General features: G+C 36.4%; 1 protein-coding gene and 2 long non-coding RNA genes across 6 annotated transcripts; all 3 read left to right on the top strand.

Annotated features, from left to right (window-relative positions):
* Nucleotides 1–1,875: 1,875 nt before the first annotated feature.
* Nucleotides 1,876–6,354, top strand: LOC114543530. Its single transcript, XR_003690081.1, has 3 exons — nt 1,876–1,917; nt 2,350–2,471; nt 6,333–6,354. It is a non-coding gene; the product is annotated as an uncharacterized LOC114543530 (long non-coding RNA).
* LOC114543529 lies at nt 6,350–6,717 on the top strand. Its single transcript, XR_003690080.1, has 3 exons — nt 6,350–6,389; nt 6,487–6,579; nt 6,700–6,717. It is a non-coding gene; the product is annotated as an uncharacterized LOC114543529 (long non-coding RNA).
* Nucleotides 6,718–8,187: 1,470 nt separating this feature from the next.
* On the top strand, nt 8,188–9,083 carry LOC114543527 (calcium/calmodulin-dependent protein kinase type II delta chain-like). 4 transcript variants are annotated; one of them, XR_003690079.1, is made up of 3 exons: nt 8,188–8,200; nt 8,353–8,520; nt 8,866–9,083. XR_003690079.1 is itself a non-coding variant. In XM_028562478.1 (3 exons), exons 1-3 carry the CDS (start codon nt 8,253–8,255, stop codon nt 8,941–8,943), a joined length of 261 nt encoding a protein of 86 aa, XP_028418279.1. In that variant the 5' UTR covers nt 8,203–8,252; the 3' UTR covers nt 8,944–9,083. The 4 variants fall into 4 exon arrangements, 2 of the variants coding, with proteins under 2 accessions (XP_028418279.1, XP_028418280.1); XR_003690078.1 differs by having other exon boundaries at nt 8,350–8,520; XM_028562478.1 differs by lacking the exon at nt 8,188–8,200 and adding an exon at nt 8,203–8,264 and having other exon boundaries at nt 8,350–8,520.
* Nucleotides 9,084–15,245: the final 6,162 nt, after the last annotated feature.

The following is a 15,245-nucleotide window of genomic DNA, read 5'->3' as shown; positions in this document are numbered from 1 at the left end:
TTAAACTCCAATATATATTTCAAACGATTTTAAATATTTTGTAAGGACTTTTCCCGGAGAATAAAGAAAGATTTATCATTAATGCCATCACAATGCTCATTGCTCACGAAGGTATTGTATATCTTTGCCAATAAATATATTTAGTGTTCACCCCTAAAATATACATATTCTGACTGCTATTACCTTCACAGGTGTTCAATATGTACAAAAAATAGTTAAAATGTTTCGTCTATTTGCAGGAGACCAAAACAAAATATCAGATAAAGATCTCGAAGCACTGTTTCACGCTTTGAGACATTAGGTTGGATCCAAAGCAGGTTTCACAACGCTCACTAGGTGAGAAACGTTTATCTTTAACCACAACACACGCTGTTTACTCAACCAGCTCACTTTCTCTAGACCGTGTTTCTGTTTTGTTTTTACAGCTTCTATGAGAAGGTTGGTGTGAAAACTGTGAAAGCTTTGAAGAGGAATAATGAAGCCGTGACTCACGCCGCTGTCGACATGCTGTGTGCTCTGATGCAGGTAAAGAGAGGGCTTTCCTTTAAGCGGCCCAAAATGGTCAGACCGGTCATATTTAAATTTAAAATAGAGTATTTCGTTAAGAATATAGTTGCGAAATTTCCGAGCTAGACAGATGCAAGTAACGATATACTTGAACGCAGAGTTCTTGAAACACTCTAAAATACCAGTAATCTGTCTGTACCGAGATCAACATAGGACCGGTCTGGCCGTTTTTTCCGTATAAAGGAAAGCGCCAACACTTTAACGATGAATTTCCTGGTAATATGTTGCCAAATCTGTCACTATCATTAGTGTTACCCCTTTAACTTGCAATCCACATAAACTCAGCCAACTTTGAAATCTGAATGTTAACAGGATCCAATTTTATCGAAACCAATTCTGTTTTTTTATATAGCCAACGCACGATAACTATGACATTCGACAAGAACAGATAAACAAAAGCTTTTTGTTATCCTCTGAAAAATTTCTAAGCAGTTTGTTGGATATTCTCACGATAAATGTGGTAAGATGTGCGGTGTTGGTTGCCTATAATCTATGCTGAACCCTTGCATTTTATCTTTCCATCCCTCTTGTATGTATATAGCTTTGTTTTGGAAGAGAAATTCCCTTGCAAAACCCAGCAAGTCATTCGTAAGAACTGCCTTTCTAATTTGAACTACCTTTCTAACTAAACACAAGAAAAGGATTAACCATGAAAACTTTTCTTCTATATTCGTTCTACTGGGGTTTTAGTTATAAGTGGATTGCTTGATTTTCTGACGTTTGCTCTGTGTCCTCTTTACAGGTTTGTTCTAGTTGCTTTGCAATATATTAAAATAATACGGGGGTGAAGTTGGACATTCATGTTAAACTAATAGTAAGGTGTGATTGCTTCCAATATTTTGAATCAACTCATGTAGTCTGTTACAATAAATAGACTATTGCATATTCCTCTTAGTGAGACAACAGATGATGAACAGTTTTGGAAATTACTGGAGAAAGTTGCAGGTATGCTACAAAGAAATTTGAGGAGCTTTTCATTCAACTTGTCTTCTTGGTAGTTTATGGCTCTTTGACTGAGGTTGAGAGTTGATTAAATAGCCTTTCTCTCTTTACCTTTTTGGTGAAGTTTACCACGTCCACTAGCTTGACCCATGCATAGGAGCAACTCATGAAGTCTGTTCTTTGTTTGTCTAGAAATGGGTCATTGCATTTATCGATTGTTCCAGGTAGGTTTACGACAAAACTAAATAATAGTACCAATTTTACCATTTCTTCGCTTATGTATGTTTTACTATTGCCCCGCTAATGGTTCTTACCAATCGTGGTTTTGAATTCGTTCCTCAACAATTTCAGCATCCGTCGACAACAATTGTGAAAGGTGCTGGCATGGTTCTGAAGGCGATAATCGAGGTACGTTTTATTCATTCATTCATCCATTGAGAATTTTCTGCCTTTGACGAACGTCATTTATAACGCTCTGCATTTTTTTAGCCGTGATGAATGTACATATTAGTTCAGTTGATATTTAAGAGGTTTTAAAGGGTCTTAATTTTGAGAGGTATTATACACACTTCAAATCAAGCCAGGAACAGATGACGGAAAAATGAGTGAACTATAGATCCTCCGGCAGGAATCGAACCTACGCTTTTGCGATGCCGGTGCAATGCTCTTGTCACTGAGGACGTACAGTTGACTCATTTTTCCATCAACTGTTCCCTGCTTGAATTTGAAGTGCGTATAATACCACTCGAAATTAAGACCCTTTAAAACCTCAAGAATATTCCGGCATCGTGTGAAGTGCCTAAAATCATCTGTTAATATTTAGTTAGAACTTCACTTTAGGAAGCTGATGAAGAAACCGCGGCAAAAATACAAGTTCTGGCGCTTGCCGAGGGCGCTCTGCCAAAACGCTTACGCATGGCCATGTTTACGCAAAGCACTGATAGACGTTCGCTATTGAACAGGTGCGAATTAGTGTGATAAATTAACAAATTGTTGCAGAGGTATAGCCTCTATTCCATCCGCAGGACCTGAGTTGTATTTTAGCAACATTCTCAGATTCATCTTAAAACTTGTGATTTTATAATCCTCTATATACTAGCCATCTGTAAATAGTTCAATTGAGACTAACAAGCATACTCCATAAGTAATTTATAATCATTATTGTTGGCATAGCATCATCCAACAGCAATGGCATTACTTGCGAGAATAATGTTCGTATTAAAGTAGTTATAGTTTTTAATGTCTAAAATATACAACACGCTTGGCATTTTTTCCCGAGAAACGTCCATTTCGCCATTCCTACTGTCCTGCGGTATTTCAAATGAAATTATGCAACAAAGTGAGTTTGTTCTGCGGTCTTCCCCATTTGTGTTTACAAAATGGCGGCGGCAAATACAAAATTTTCTGCCGAACAAGTTGTAAACCAAGTTGTTTTAGGAGACAAGTGTCAACAAAAAGTTGAAAGTATTAGCGAGAATATTAAAGAGTGCTTGTCTCGATTGCTGCAGTGCTCTGACCGTGACCTTTTAGAGGAAGGGGCCAGAGTAATTCGGCCGATAGTGGAGCTTTGCCGTACGGCGGGTAGTCGCGATAGTAACCTTTTTGGCCCAGCAAAGATTCTTGCTAGGTCTTCCATAAATTCAGCCGTGGTTTTTCAGCATGTGTCTAGATTGTGGCTGGCAGCAATACGACGCAGGCTATGCAGCAGACGGAATGCGAGGAATCCTTTCACTTCGGAGATTTCGCCAGATATTCCATACGAGCTATTTGTTGTTTTTAGAAAAATGGTAAAATCAATGCCCGTGTTTTGCGAACAGTTTTGTTATTTCGGAAGCATTACGAAAGGCGAAGTAATATATTTAACTAATCTGCGTTTGGTGATGGAATTACTAGCATTGCTCTCAGTGGTATACGCAGGAGGAAGTGGCTATTCGTAACACATATTATGCTAATTGTGAACCTTGTATAGTGTTAACAATTAATGGCGAATATCATAACAATTTTATATAAAATTTACATTGTATATTCCCCAAGAAAATTATTGTACAGTTAATAGCAATCACAATAATAGCATATATGCTGCAATTTTGCAGGTAGGGATACTTCAAACTGAATGCATTTTAATATTTAACTTGAATGATACCCTGAGAGTAATGCATGTACCTAGGTTGTTTGACAATGTGAATGCATATCTTAATATCTGGCCACATGATCCCTTCCAAGGTTAGAAATGCCATCTTGCAGGAGGTGCAAACACAATAGAAAGCTCAATGGTGACTGGCATGATTGATACTTGTCATGGCAGAGTAACTATCAGTCACTTATGTCCCTATTGAATTTTCTATTGGCTTTGCATGCCCTAAAAGGTGGTACCTCTAAACTTGGAAGGGTCTATTCATGTGGCTTCTGCCACATCAGATAATGTTAATTGATAAGGGCATTGATTTCATCACCATTGATTTCTCAGTCAAAACAATAATTGGCTTAATTGTAGGGAATATCTTCCATTATCTCCAAAGAGGGAATTTCTAGGCTTCCAGCAATGCAAATGTCTCCTGTTACATACAAAACCTAGCATGTGTTAAGGAAAACTGTTTGGCAAGCAAAATTGCATATCAGGAGTGTCATACAAAGTTCATTAACAGCATTGCATACTATCTGTTAAACTGCATGGACCCTGATTTGTTTGTTTCCTGGCAGCAGGCTGAGTCTGGCATATTAATATACCAACTTTTACAAAAAAATTGCCATTTATTAAGCAATACCACTACCAGGGAGAGTACTATCATTATTCAGTCATATCTTTCACTTGCAATAGCAAAATTGTATTGCAAAACAAACATATTTGATGTTGCCACATGAGTTTTTACTTTTACATTTTGTAGTAATTAACTCAATACTTGTGTTGTTAACAATTTTTACAGTTAATTATATTAATGTATGTGCTGTAAATATTACTAATTAACAGCAGCAATGGCCACATGCAATCTTAGTATATAGAAAGAGGTGAGCATAAACATTTGCAGAGAATAACTTGTACTATATGAACATGTTTAGGATTGCTGAATTTACATTTTGCTCTCAATATTTTATCATCATTAGCCACATAGGAAATACCAATAATATTAAGCTACAGTATGCATCATGATCTAATTATTTTACATTGGCTAAGGTTTTGGAATGATGCAAATTTTGTAATTTCAACAGTTGTAAAAATTGTTGAAATATTTAGTTTGCTAAATTGGGTGGTTTCAATCTTCTTCTGAACACCCAAGAAACTCAGTTTATCAGGTATTACTCAACATGATAATCTACCTATTTGATTGTCCTTAAATTTCATTTGTAGTAAGGACCAAGTCAGGCCTGCATTACATAGTAACATTGATGTGTTTTGACCACATAGCTTTTTAATCAGTATGTACTATATATGTGCTTTTAAAGAGTAAAACATATATTTTACTTTTCTGGATTTCAGTTTATTTCTTTAGTAATTTACCATGCCAGTTGAATGCTCCCTGCTCCAGGCTTTTCTTTGAATATAATTCATATGCATAAATCTTATCTAGTATCCTAGACTTGATTCAAAGTGTAGTAGTGAAGATAAATAATAGGCATGAACACCTCTTAACACAATAAACATGAGCTTTATAAAACTAGAGCCAGACAGCTTCACTTCTCCAGATCGAAAGGTAAAAAATACATGTATTTCATCTCAAGCGGTATACTATAGAGCTTAACAGACAATGTTTTCTCAGATATTTACTACAACAACCATAGGTATTAAAGGCTGAAAATACAAATTCCGACTATTAAAGCCGAAATATCTTTTTAAAAGAAAGCGAAGATATAACTACTGAAATTATTTTTACCCTATCATCCAGCCTCTTTAACTTCATTTTGGTGTTTTTTAGTTTTTTGTTTTTCCCTTCAACTGCCAATGACCCCAGACGTTTTTGCCTCATGTATTCGCCGGCTTTAAACCTTTTGTAAGCAGGCGCCTTCGAATATAGCATGATTTTGCGGTTTAAGATGCCGTTATCGAAAAAACAAAAACATACGAATTTAAGTAAAACATAAAACTTTAAAAAAACACTCAATCTAACAGCTGAAAGCCTTTCGATGGGATTCCTATACTAGCTGAAGTTTGAGTATTTTTGCAATTTCCAACGAACAGCGACATTTCGACCAAAAGCCCTGCGCAAGAAGCGAAGCTTGGTGTAAACAGCTTCAGTTTCCATGGCAATTTATATATCAAATTGAAGCTCCTGAATGTCCCTATCTATCCAGCTATTTATATTTATGATCAAGAATATCCACAAATATCTATCTCGCGCAATTTGACGCATTTTTCGAAAACTATTTTCGCTCCCAGCACCCCAAAAACTCACGCGCGGTCAAAAACAAATTGCCACACTTTCTACGGGCGTTTTTCGAACAAAATATCCAAGCGTGCAAGAAAGTTTAAATGCGAGATTTCCTGTTCATAATTTTTGGTTCATAAACAATTATGTAATAAATTTGAATACGATTTTTACAGCCTGCTGGTTTGCTCTATTACCTTGAAAGCCCTGACGAAGTGAGAAATCTTTGAAAACTTTTTTGCGAGGGCCATTATTTACATAAACCCATTGAGGTGATTCTGACTAACCAATCGTGTTCATGACTAAGTGGTATCAACTGCTTTGGTAACTAAACTCCATCATTCATCCTTAAACTGTGCCAACTGCCCCACTGAGGAAATAATTAAATGGTAATTCATTCAGAAGTGTAAAACCTTTTTGTAAAGAAACAATTTTGTTGGAAAGTTTTTATCTTTCCTTCAGCCACCAGAGACTGAAGAAGATCGTTTATCAATTCGTGACAATGTAAAGCTTGCAGAAGTACGTTTTAAATCAACAATCGTGTTCCAAAATTTCATAATGCATGCTTGCATGTACGTATAAGCCTGTTATTTCACGTGCTATACTTGTGTCTTAGAGCTCTGGAAAAACGAGGGGAACGTTGAGGAATCAACTTGAAGGATATCTCTCGCATTGGAGGACAAAAATAGGATTCAAATCCAGGAAAAATGTGAGAATTTAAATCCAGTTTTTTTATTAAAAGTAAGTGTTCATATTAAGAAAATGGGAAAATGTTCTAGTCGTTTGAAAGATGAAAAAGCAATGATATTTAAGCGGATCTTTTTTACAGATTCAGTCAAGATCTGACAGCGTACAACCTGATTTGGAATTACAAGGTGAGTCTCGAAGTTAAGGTTAGTTTCCGTTGAAAATATAGGAAATGGAAATGTAATGGAGGATTTCCTGTCGCTATGAGTATAACAAGACAAATTCAATAGTCCTGACCTCTTTCTCTAAACTGTTCTCGTAAAAGAGTATCAAACAATTTCTTATGTTTTCAATGTGACAGACGCGAGAGGAACTTCTGGGGCACTCGAATCTGATTTGCACGCATTTGCAATGGAAAAAGATCTGAGTGGAAACTACGTTGTCTTTTGGAATCACCTTTAGTTTGAAGTCCTGTATGAATGTTTAGCTGATGAACTGAAATAGGTTAGTGATAAGCCTAACTGCTCTAGCTTTTTAACAGTTTAACAAACTCAGTAACGTATCTCTGCTATCAGGTGACTATTATTTGAGAGTCTTGTTGGAACAAAACGACGAGGAGACGCCGAACAAATGTGTGAGTCCACGACATTTATCTATCAGGGTTTGCAAATATTCAAACTACTTTCCATGTGCTTTTCTGTCTGGCTTCCCCCTATTCTCTATATTGCTGCACAGTTCACGCAATGTTATTTGTCCTGCAGAATGTAGTAGAGAAGTATAGAATCATGGATGAAACCATTCAAGATTCGATCGACTTTTCTATTTTGTTTTCAGGCTCGAGTTGTCTAACGATCTGTATCACTGATTCCTATTGACAACTAAACCAACTATGAAAGCAATGTGCCTTCAGGTGAGGATGTCGTTTAGCGCGAATGTAGCCATGTGTAGCCTTCGAAGAATGAATTAAACAAATTGGAATATTTCATTCACAGGCGATGACTAAAGTTTATGGAAAATATCACGAAGAGATTGGAGCTTTTAATGACACCAAGCTAAGGATCATCTGTTATTGATCCAGTGTTACTGCAGGAGCCTGAACTAAACTAACTTTATTCATACTGTTTCGTATTTTTAGCATTTACATGAAAATGGCATCACTAACAGGGATTGGAAGGTAAGCACGCCCTAATTTATCTATCACTACTGTCTTTATATCCTAAACTTTAACGACCATAATTTAACTTTTTCTTCTCTAGCCAGAAAATGTTTTATTGTGTTCCTCGTATGACGAAACGCTTATAAAGGTTTGTGTCGGTTGTGTATTGAACTTGTGTTTAAATTGCCCTTTAAATTGTATTTGAAGAAACCATTCGATGTGACCATTGCCAGCAAATCCTGGAAGTCACTATAATCTCAATTCCGAGTTTTGTCCGTGATTTCGTTTTACGAAAGCAGAGCGCATTCTGCAAACGTTTTAGGTTCAGTTATTTCTCATTGTTACATTTCTCAATGATAACAATTAATTTTTTAGATCCGAATTCCTATATGGAAACAATCTGTGGTACACCAAGTTACCTCGCTACCAAAATGTTAATCCCGTAGCCTGAAGAACGATCCTACAAGAAATCGTTGTTATATGTTTGGTATGCCATATACTTCAGTTTACTCAAATTCACGTAGTGAAGACGATTTGTAATGAAGCTGGAGGTAGGTTAACCTCATTTCAAAATTGGAGTACGTCAATGAAAAGTTAACGTCTTTTAGACTTTCCGGATCTTCTTTATTTTCAAAGCAGGCAAATAACCCATTGGAGAAACAAGTCAAAGAAGGGTCGTATAAATTTCCGAACAACCTCTGGAAGAATGTTAGCAGTGAAGCTAAGGATCTTATAACAAAACTGCTTACTGTTGGTCACAGAAAATGCATCACGGTTTCAGAAGCTCTGGAACATCCTTGGATGAAGGTGATGATGAAATTACTAACCGCCTTATAACACCCCGCATCTAAGATTTTTCAAAATCGGCTGACCTTTTTCGTCTGAAGTCCCAGCTTTTTCGAATTGTTAGAATTAGTTTGGTTGAAGTTTAGAACTGATACAGCTATCCAGCATAAATAAAGTCAGTTTAGTTCAGGTTTCCTCCTGTAGTAACACTGGATCAATACGGGATGACCCCTACTGGACCTCCATGAAGGACAATTTAGAACTGATAGAACTATACCGTATAAATAAAATTAGTTCAGTTAGGAGAGAAAGCTTTTAAAAGTGTTAGATTGATCCACGATTTAACAAGGTTTTTGTCTTTTGTAGGATAAAGAAATGATAGAAAAAGCAGAAAAAATGATAAAACCGACCGAGGATGGAAGATCAATGTCTCCGCCCTTATAAAAGGTATGTTGAAAACTACGATACTTGTCCCGTTCTTCCGTCCAATGACCCTTATTTTCAACTCGCAATTGCAATGAAACATTACATGTTTGCAAGTTACATCGAAATTTAACCAGCTTTCCGAAACAATCTCAAGGCGCTGTTACACTACGCAACTTTCCTTGCAAATTGCAAAACCATTCTACTCCTGAGGCATCTAAAGTTGTCAAATACGAACATCTATTACGATCTGCTAACGTTTCCTTAGTATTTCGAACACTCTTTACAAATTAACATCCTTCGGAGTTATAATTGCATTGCAAGTTGTAAGGAAAATTGCATATTGTATAGTAGCGCCTTCAGTAAAGTTGAAAACTCACCGTGCAATGAAACATTGCATGTCGGCAAGTTAAAAGGCAGAAAATAACTGTCACCGTACATGGTGAAGACTGGCCGACGGTCACGTTCAGCAGACGAGGCTCTGCGAGCAAATAAAATACTCAGTGGCGTAGCCAGCACGACAATTTAGCAGCATGACTGAAAATGCTTCATGTAAGATCACATCACTAGTTATTCCGATAAATAAAAGAACAGGGGCCGGTTGTTCGAAAGGTGGATAAGTCGCTATCCAACGGATAACTCACTATCCAACGGATAAGTTTTATCCAGCGTGTGATTTGTGTTGCACGAAGCTTGTATAACTTTATCCAAAGGATAAAAATCGCTATCTACCGGATAAATTTATCCAAGGTCCGGAGGTGGTTTAAATCCACTATCCAGTGGATAAATTCAAAGATACAAGGTAACACTGTAAACATTTATATAAAATAGGACAAAAATGCAATATTCCTCTTACTGTGTTTCAACAAACTAATACACATCATGATTGTATTCACTATATATTAAAAATGTTTTCGAAGTGCAATTTGTCGCAGCAGCGTTTCACGTTGCCTACACATTCCGTTCGACCGGCGATTTTTTGGACATCCTCGCATTTATAACAGGTGGTAAATTTACTATACGCTTCTAATCAGTTTATAAACGCGAATATGCAAAGAAAGATTCAACCTATTCCAAGGAAACTTGCTAATATCTAAGTAATTTCATTCACGAACATTAAAATAGTGTTTCTAAATTTGCTATGGACCGAAAGGCAAAGCGTTGCAAGGTCAAGGAATAAAATTGCAATGTGTTTAATTAATAAAATCACTATGATGTGAAGTGCAAAGTTCGAGCAAATCACTTGTTCAAGCCTTTTCCATTCAGTAACTATACTCGAGAATTCGTAATGATTATGAATTCAATGTTGTAAATGCTTAGCAACAGCTGACGTTGTGGTACGAAATTTCAGAATAATACTGTTTTCTTCTGGTAAATTTTAACTTATCTATTGGGTAGCTATCCACTTCACTATCCACGCTTCCTGCAACGCGTTTTTATCCAATGGATAACTATCCAGATTTATCCGTTGGATAGGACTTATCCGTTGGATAAGTTATCCATCTTTCGAACAACCGGCCCCAGTTCCATACCTATACTTTTGTACGTGTGAAACTTTTCGCTTGATTTTCTTTTAATTGTGAGAATCCGACCGTGCAGCAAACATTGAAATAAAGCGATAACACTAAACTTGATTGTGATAGCCCTGAGTATATACCGCTATAATAGCTTTGTTCCTCATAATGATATGCTGGATTCCTCGTCCAGGTATAACTTCTAAAACACGCCTTATTTTTACTTGTATTCCAATGCACCTAAGTTAGTAAAAAACCTGACAAACCCGCTGGTAGGGTGTAAAGAATTTATTTCTAAATCAAAAACTCGCTCTTACATAAGCCACTTATTGAAAAATTTTCGCTATTATTTTCAGTCAGATGGATCTCTCAGTCATTTCTCATTCCTTAGTGAACAATAGTATTTCAGTGAATTGCTAGAACATACCTGAAAAACAGCTATAAACTTCAATTCTCAAAGATATGTTGCGTACCATGTCTTTGGATGAATGCGGATGTAAAGCGCGGTTACAGTTGGTGATAGGACATTTTCCACCAGCGAGTCTCTAATGAAATGAATAATTTGTTAAACAATTAATCTTAATCACACATTAAAAGTTATATATGACCGCATGGAAATGATGTGATGCATATAACGTGACAGGGTAATCTGTAGAAGCCTTGCTTATTAATCCAGCTAACCCTGACTAGTCCATTTATTTTGTAATGATCGAATTTTTGCCCGTCGGAACTACAGGACACAGAATAGGTCTTCACCCACTAATTATAATCACGACGACTTTGAGTGAAATCGCTCCGACAAACATCTTTCTTGCCGAATGCATTTGGTCCTGGTTATTTTCCGTGCAGACCAGGAAGCTGCCTCATTTAAGCGACCATGTCCTGTCGACTTATCCGCATTCCCAACACTTGTTGCTATTATCTGGGATGTTATGTGTCTTCAGTACGTGGGCCAATAATTAGTATCAATTATCTTCTGGCACCAAAACACCATCGAACAATCATCAACAAAATGAAATGATAATGCATATAATTTTGCCATACACGGCTCCTCCAGAATTGAAACCAGTCGAGGTACAGCGTTATTTCCATTGATTTTGTGAAATCTTTACTTGGGGGTTAACATCGAATTTTATCACATTCCCATATAGGGGAATTACTGAATAAAAAAATAATGTCCAACAGTCCTAATATGACATAATAATAAACTGAACATATACCATGTAGCCTGCAATATTTACCTTGCTTGGTATGTCAGTCCATCAAATCCATGTATGGCACAGCGATGGATGGAGGTGTAGTCAGTGATAAGAGAAAGGTAATAATTGTTAGCAACTCCTGGGTTGCCATACTTTATTTGATCTAAAATTGAAACACAAGGAACAAGTAAATTATTATATTATTGTCCAGGGTTGTGAGGCTATCAGCATTGTGATATCCCAGGTTCATGCGTACCGCTACCATGGGACAACATTCCTTAGCGAACAAATAGTATTTCAGTGAATTGCCAGAACATACCTGAAGAACCGCCATAAACTTCAATTCTCAAAGATATTTTGCCGTACCAATTCGACTCTATATGCCATAGAATCTACAATTGAGATTACAAGAACATAACTATCACACAATTGAAACTATAATTGTATATGAATCACAAGGGCCTATACAGTATAGTAACAGCATGTATTTTTGACTTCTATAACACAAGAATATACAGAACAAAATGCAGGTTGTTTTCTTTCATATTCACATAATACCCCCAACCCCTGACAGTTACATATATATTGGTAAATGCAATTACATAATAGGAAAGGGAGAAAAAAATCTATTTTTTATAACACCAGTGAAATATTGTGTACGCATAATACTTAGCGCTATGACCCATGCTGTCATGCTTCCATCACCAGATATCATGAAATCATCTTGGTTTTTTAATGTTGAAATTAATCCGTTTAATTTAAAAAGCACAAAAATACCACCAAAATATAGCTCGAAAATTTCTAATCAAGAAATTAATCAATATTGCTGTTAACCTGACACTGCAGTGCAGCTCTAAAAATCATATCAAATTACACAGGATTACAAAATGGAAATATAACTCGCCTTTGGAATTTCGTTATTTTCTTCGTTATTTTTTATCCTGTCGTCTTTTAACCGTTACATATAAACTGTAAAGGCATTAGTTATCTTTTCTGATAGGATTTAAGTCAGGATGGGCAGAAAAACTCGAAAAATATAGATTTTTTGTTTGTTATTGTGATAGCGAGGCGTTGCTCAGCCGCATGCACAAGTGGTTGACGCGTGAGGTTAGAGGTGTCAAAAACGTAATTGCCTACCCCGTGGGGTAAAATAAGCCCAGAAATCGATTCTGGGTAAAATGTCCCTAGAGGTCATAATTGTTCAAATTTTCGCAATATGGTGAAATTATATGTACATTTCGGGTTTCCGTTTGTAAACACATTAGTTGGAAATATCACTACAAATCGCCAAAGCAACTGTATTTCGAGTAAAATATATAAATATTGATCCCAATGTAAGCTAAAAATATTTGGAGGTTTTAGGCGAGATTTTTGGAAGGCTTGCGTATTTTTGCTTCTCTAACATTCAATTTAAAAAGTACAAGTTCTGCAATAAATATCTTCGCTTATAGGAAAGCTTTGAAATGAACTAAAGTTATACAATAGGTAAATGTTTTTTCTTTAAGATAATACAATTTCTAGTTGAATTGATAAAAACCACTTCCAGATAAAACCGAAATTAATCTGTGTGCGCCGTTTACGACCGGACAGCAATGAGTTTAGTGGTCTCATATTTATTAAAATGGGTGAAGTATTCGCAGAGTAATCACAAGTTTAAATGAGCTTACCACTTTGAAATATCCTCTGATCGGACGTCTAACTGAGAGGATCCCTTAAACATCGAGAATACTTCATTAACAAGTGCCGCATTCTGTCCTGTTTGAGAAGGTGCAAGAACTTCATCTTGGGTATTGGTTACTCTTTGCTCTGTTGGGAGTTCCATTCTGTTGTATGAGACAACACTTGTAGTTGGTGTGATGAAAGGATGCAGATTGTCCGTTGGATGTTGTGCTTTTGTATTTGAGACGGACCACAACATAGATATCAGCGCAAAATTGACACATTCATGGGATTCGAACCCATGAACTCCTAAAAAGGAGTATCCGCAAAATGTGTTCTTTGTGGCCAGGAAAAGAGAGAGCTACAGGGCTTCTCCCAAACCGACTGGCAGACAATACGAAACGTAGAGGACAAGACAGTACAACAAACACAACACAACACAAAACACACAACGACGACACAACATCCAACAACCCACAACCACTAACTCTGTAGCTGAAACGACAAAAAATATGTGAGTTGTTCCTAGAAAATGAAGCATCACAATTAGCATGAAGGCAATTGCTGCTGGGGTTTAACTGACGGCATGATATGGGGTGGCTTCTTAGGTTGGATACTGAAACTAAACTACGATCGTCTTTGTCTGAAAAACACAAAAAAAAATTATTAGTAGCTCCCTAGAAAACGAAAAGCAAAACACAGTTAGACAAGCAGTGAGCCGTGTTTCCAGATACGGGGACAGAGATCTTAGCTAACAGCGGGCCACGGGTCTACTTCTATTTAAAAAAATAATTATACATACCTTGATCCTACCTAAAGAAAGAACTCACTTACCTGAGAAAAACGGTCGCAGACGGCTCTGTTTTATAGCCTGTAGGCTCTTGCAAATTCAGCAAAATTAAGACAACTTGATGGTTATTCTGTACACAGGTCAATTTGTCATTGGTCAATTTTTGTACTCCACGATTGGTTCAATAAAAAACCAATCAGATTGGTTAATCTATATTCAAATTTGATACCGTTTCTTTGATATTTGCAAGTGATTGCACAACAAATGTTCGATTTCACACGTTTTGGAGCATATTCCAGCCAATGTATCACAGTATGAGTGTATTTGTTCGATTATTTCTCTCATGAAGTTCACAAGAAATTACAGTTCAATCATTATTAAAAGGCTTTATTCCCCTACCAGCTTTAGAACCCATCGAACAGGAAAGTCGGAATTTAAAAGGCAAGTAAATCTTTCAAACTGTTGTAGCACTTGAATTCTGTGGTACATTTAACTACTGAACCTTTCAGAATATTGTAGAATTGGGCACGCATGAATAATAGTAAATATAGCAAACTGACAAATTCGCAAATGTAGTAAATTTCAAGGCTAAATATTGCAAATTACAGTGGAAATACGGCGTTTTACCGCCATGCATACATAGCTATTCACAGCTACGATATTCACGTTGTATATATTCAATATTACACATCAAAGCGGCCTAATTCTTTGGATATTGCCCAAATGCAAACGAAAACCGGTTGCAGTGGTTTAGCTCATATATTCAGGATTTTGATATCTTTAGCGTCAAAATCAAGCCTTTAGAAGATTTTTGCCCATTTTTATATAAACATACCTGATGATATGAATTATCGCATCACCGGCAATAATATTTCACAATAATAAAAATTTCGGGCCAAAAGCCGAAAATCTGACCTAGGTCCGATTCGAGCTTGCCTTAAGCACGTGATTAGCAATGATTATCGCTTACTTATAAAATGCTCTTCTTTGATTATTTGCACATACTACACCAAGAATTACTCAGAATTAAAACAGAATGATAACATGTCAAATTCTAGACATTTTGAAGACAACAGAGACCAAAAAAGCGAAAAAATATGGAATTTCCAAAATATATCTTGCAATGGGTGAGTAATTTCAGATAACAAATCAAGCTATTAT

This window comes from Dendronephthya gigantea, unplaced genomic scaffold (genome assembly GCF_004324835.1).
Source record: "Dendronephthya gigantea isolate DGI-Jeju-01 unplaced genomic scaffold, DenGig_1.0 000473F, whole genome shotgun sequence".
Classification (NCBI taxonomy): domain Eukaryota; kingdom Metazoa; phylum Cnidaria; class Anthozoa; order Malacalcyonacea; family Nephtheidae; genus Dendronephthya; species Dendronephthya gigantea.
Note: the sequence above shows the minus strand (reverse complement) of the source record. Positions and strands in the feature narration are given on the sequence as shown.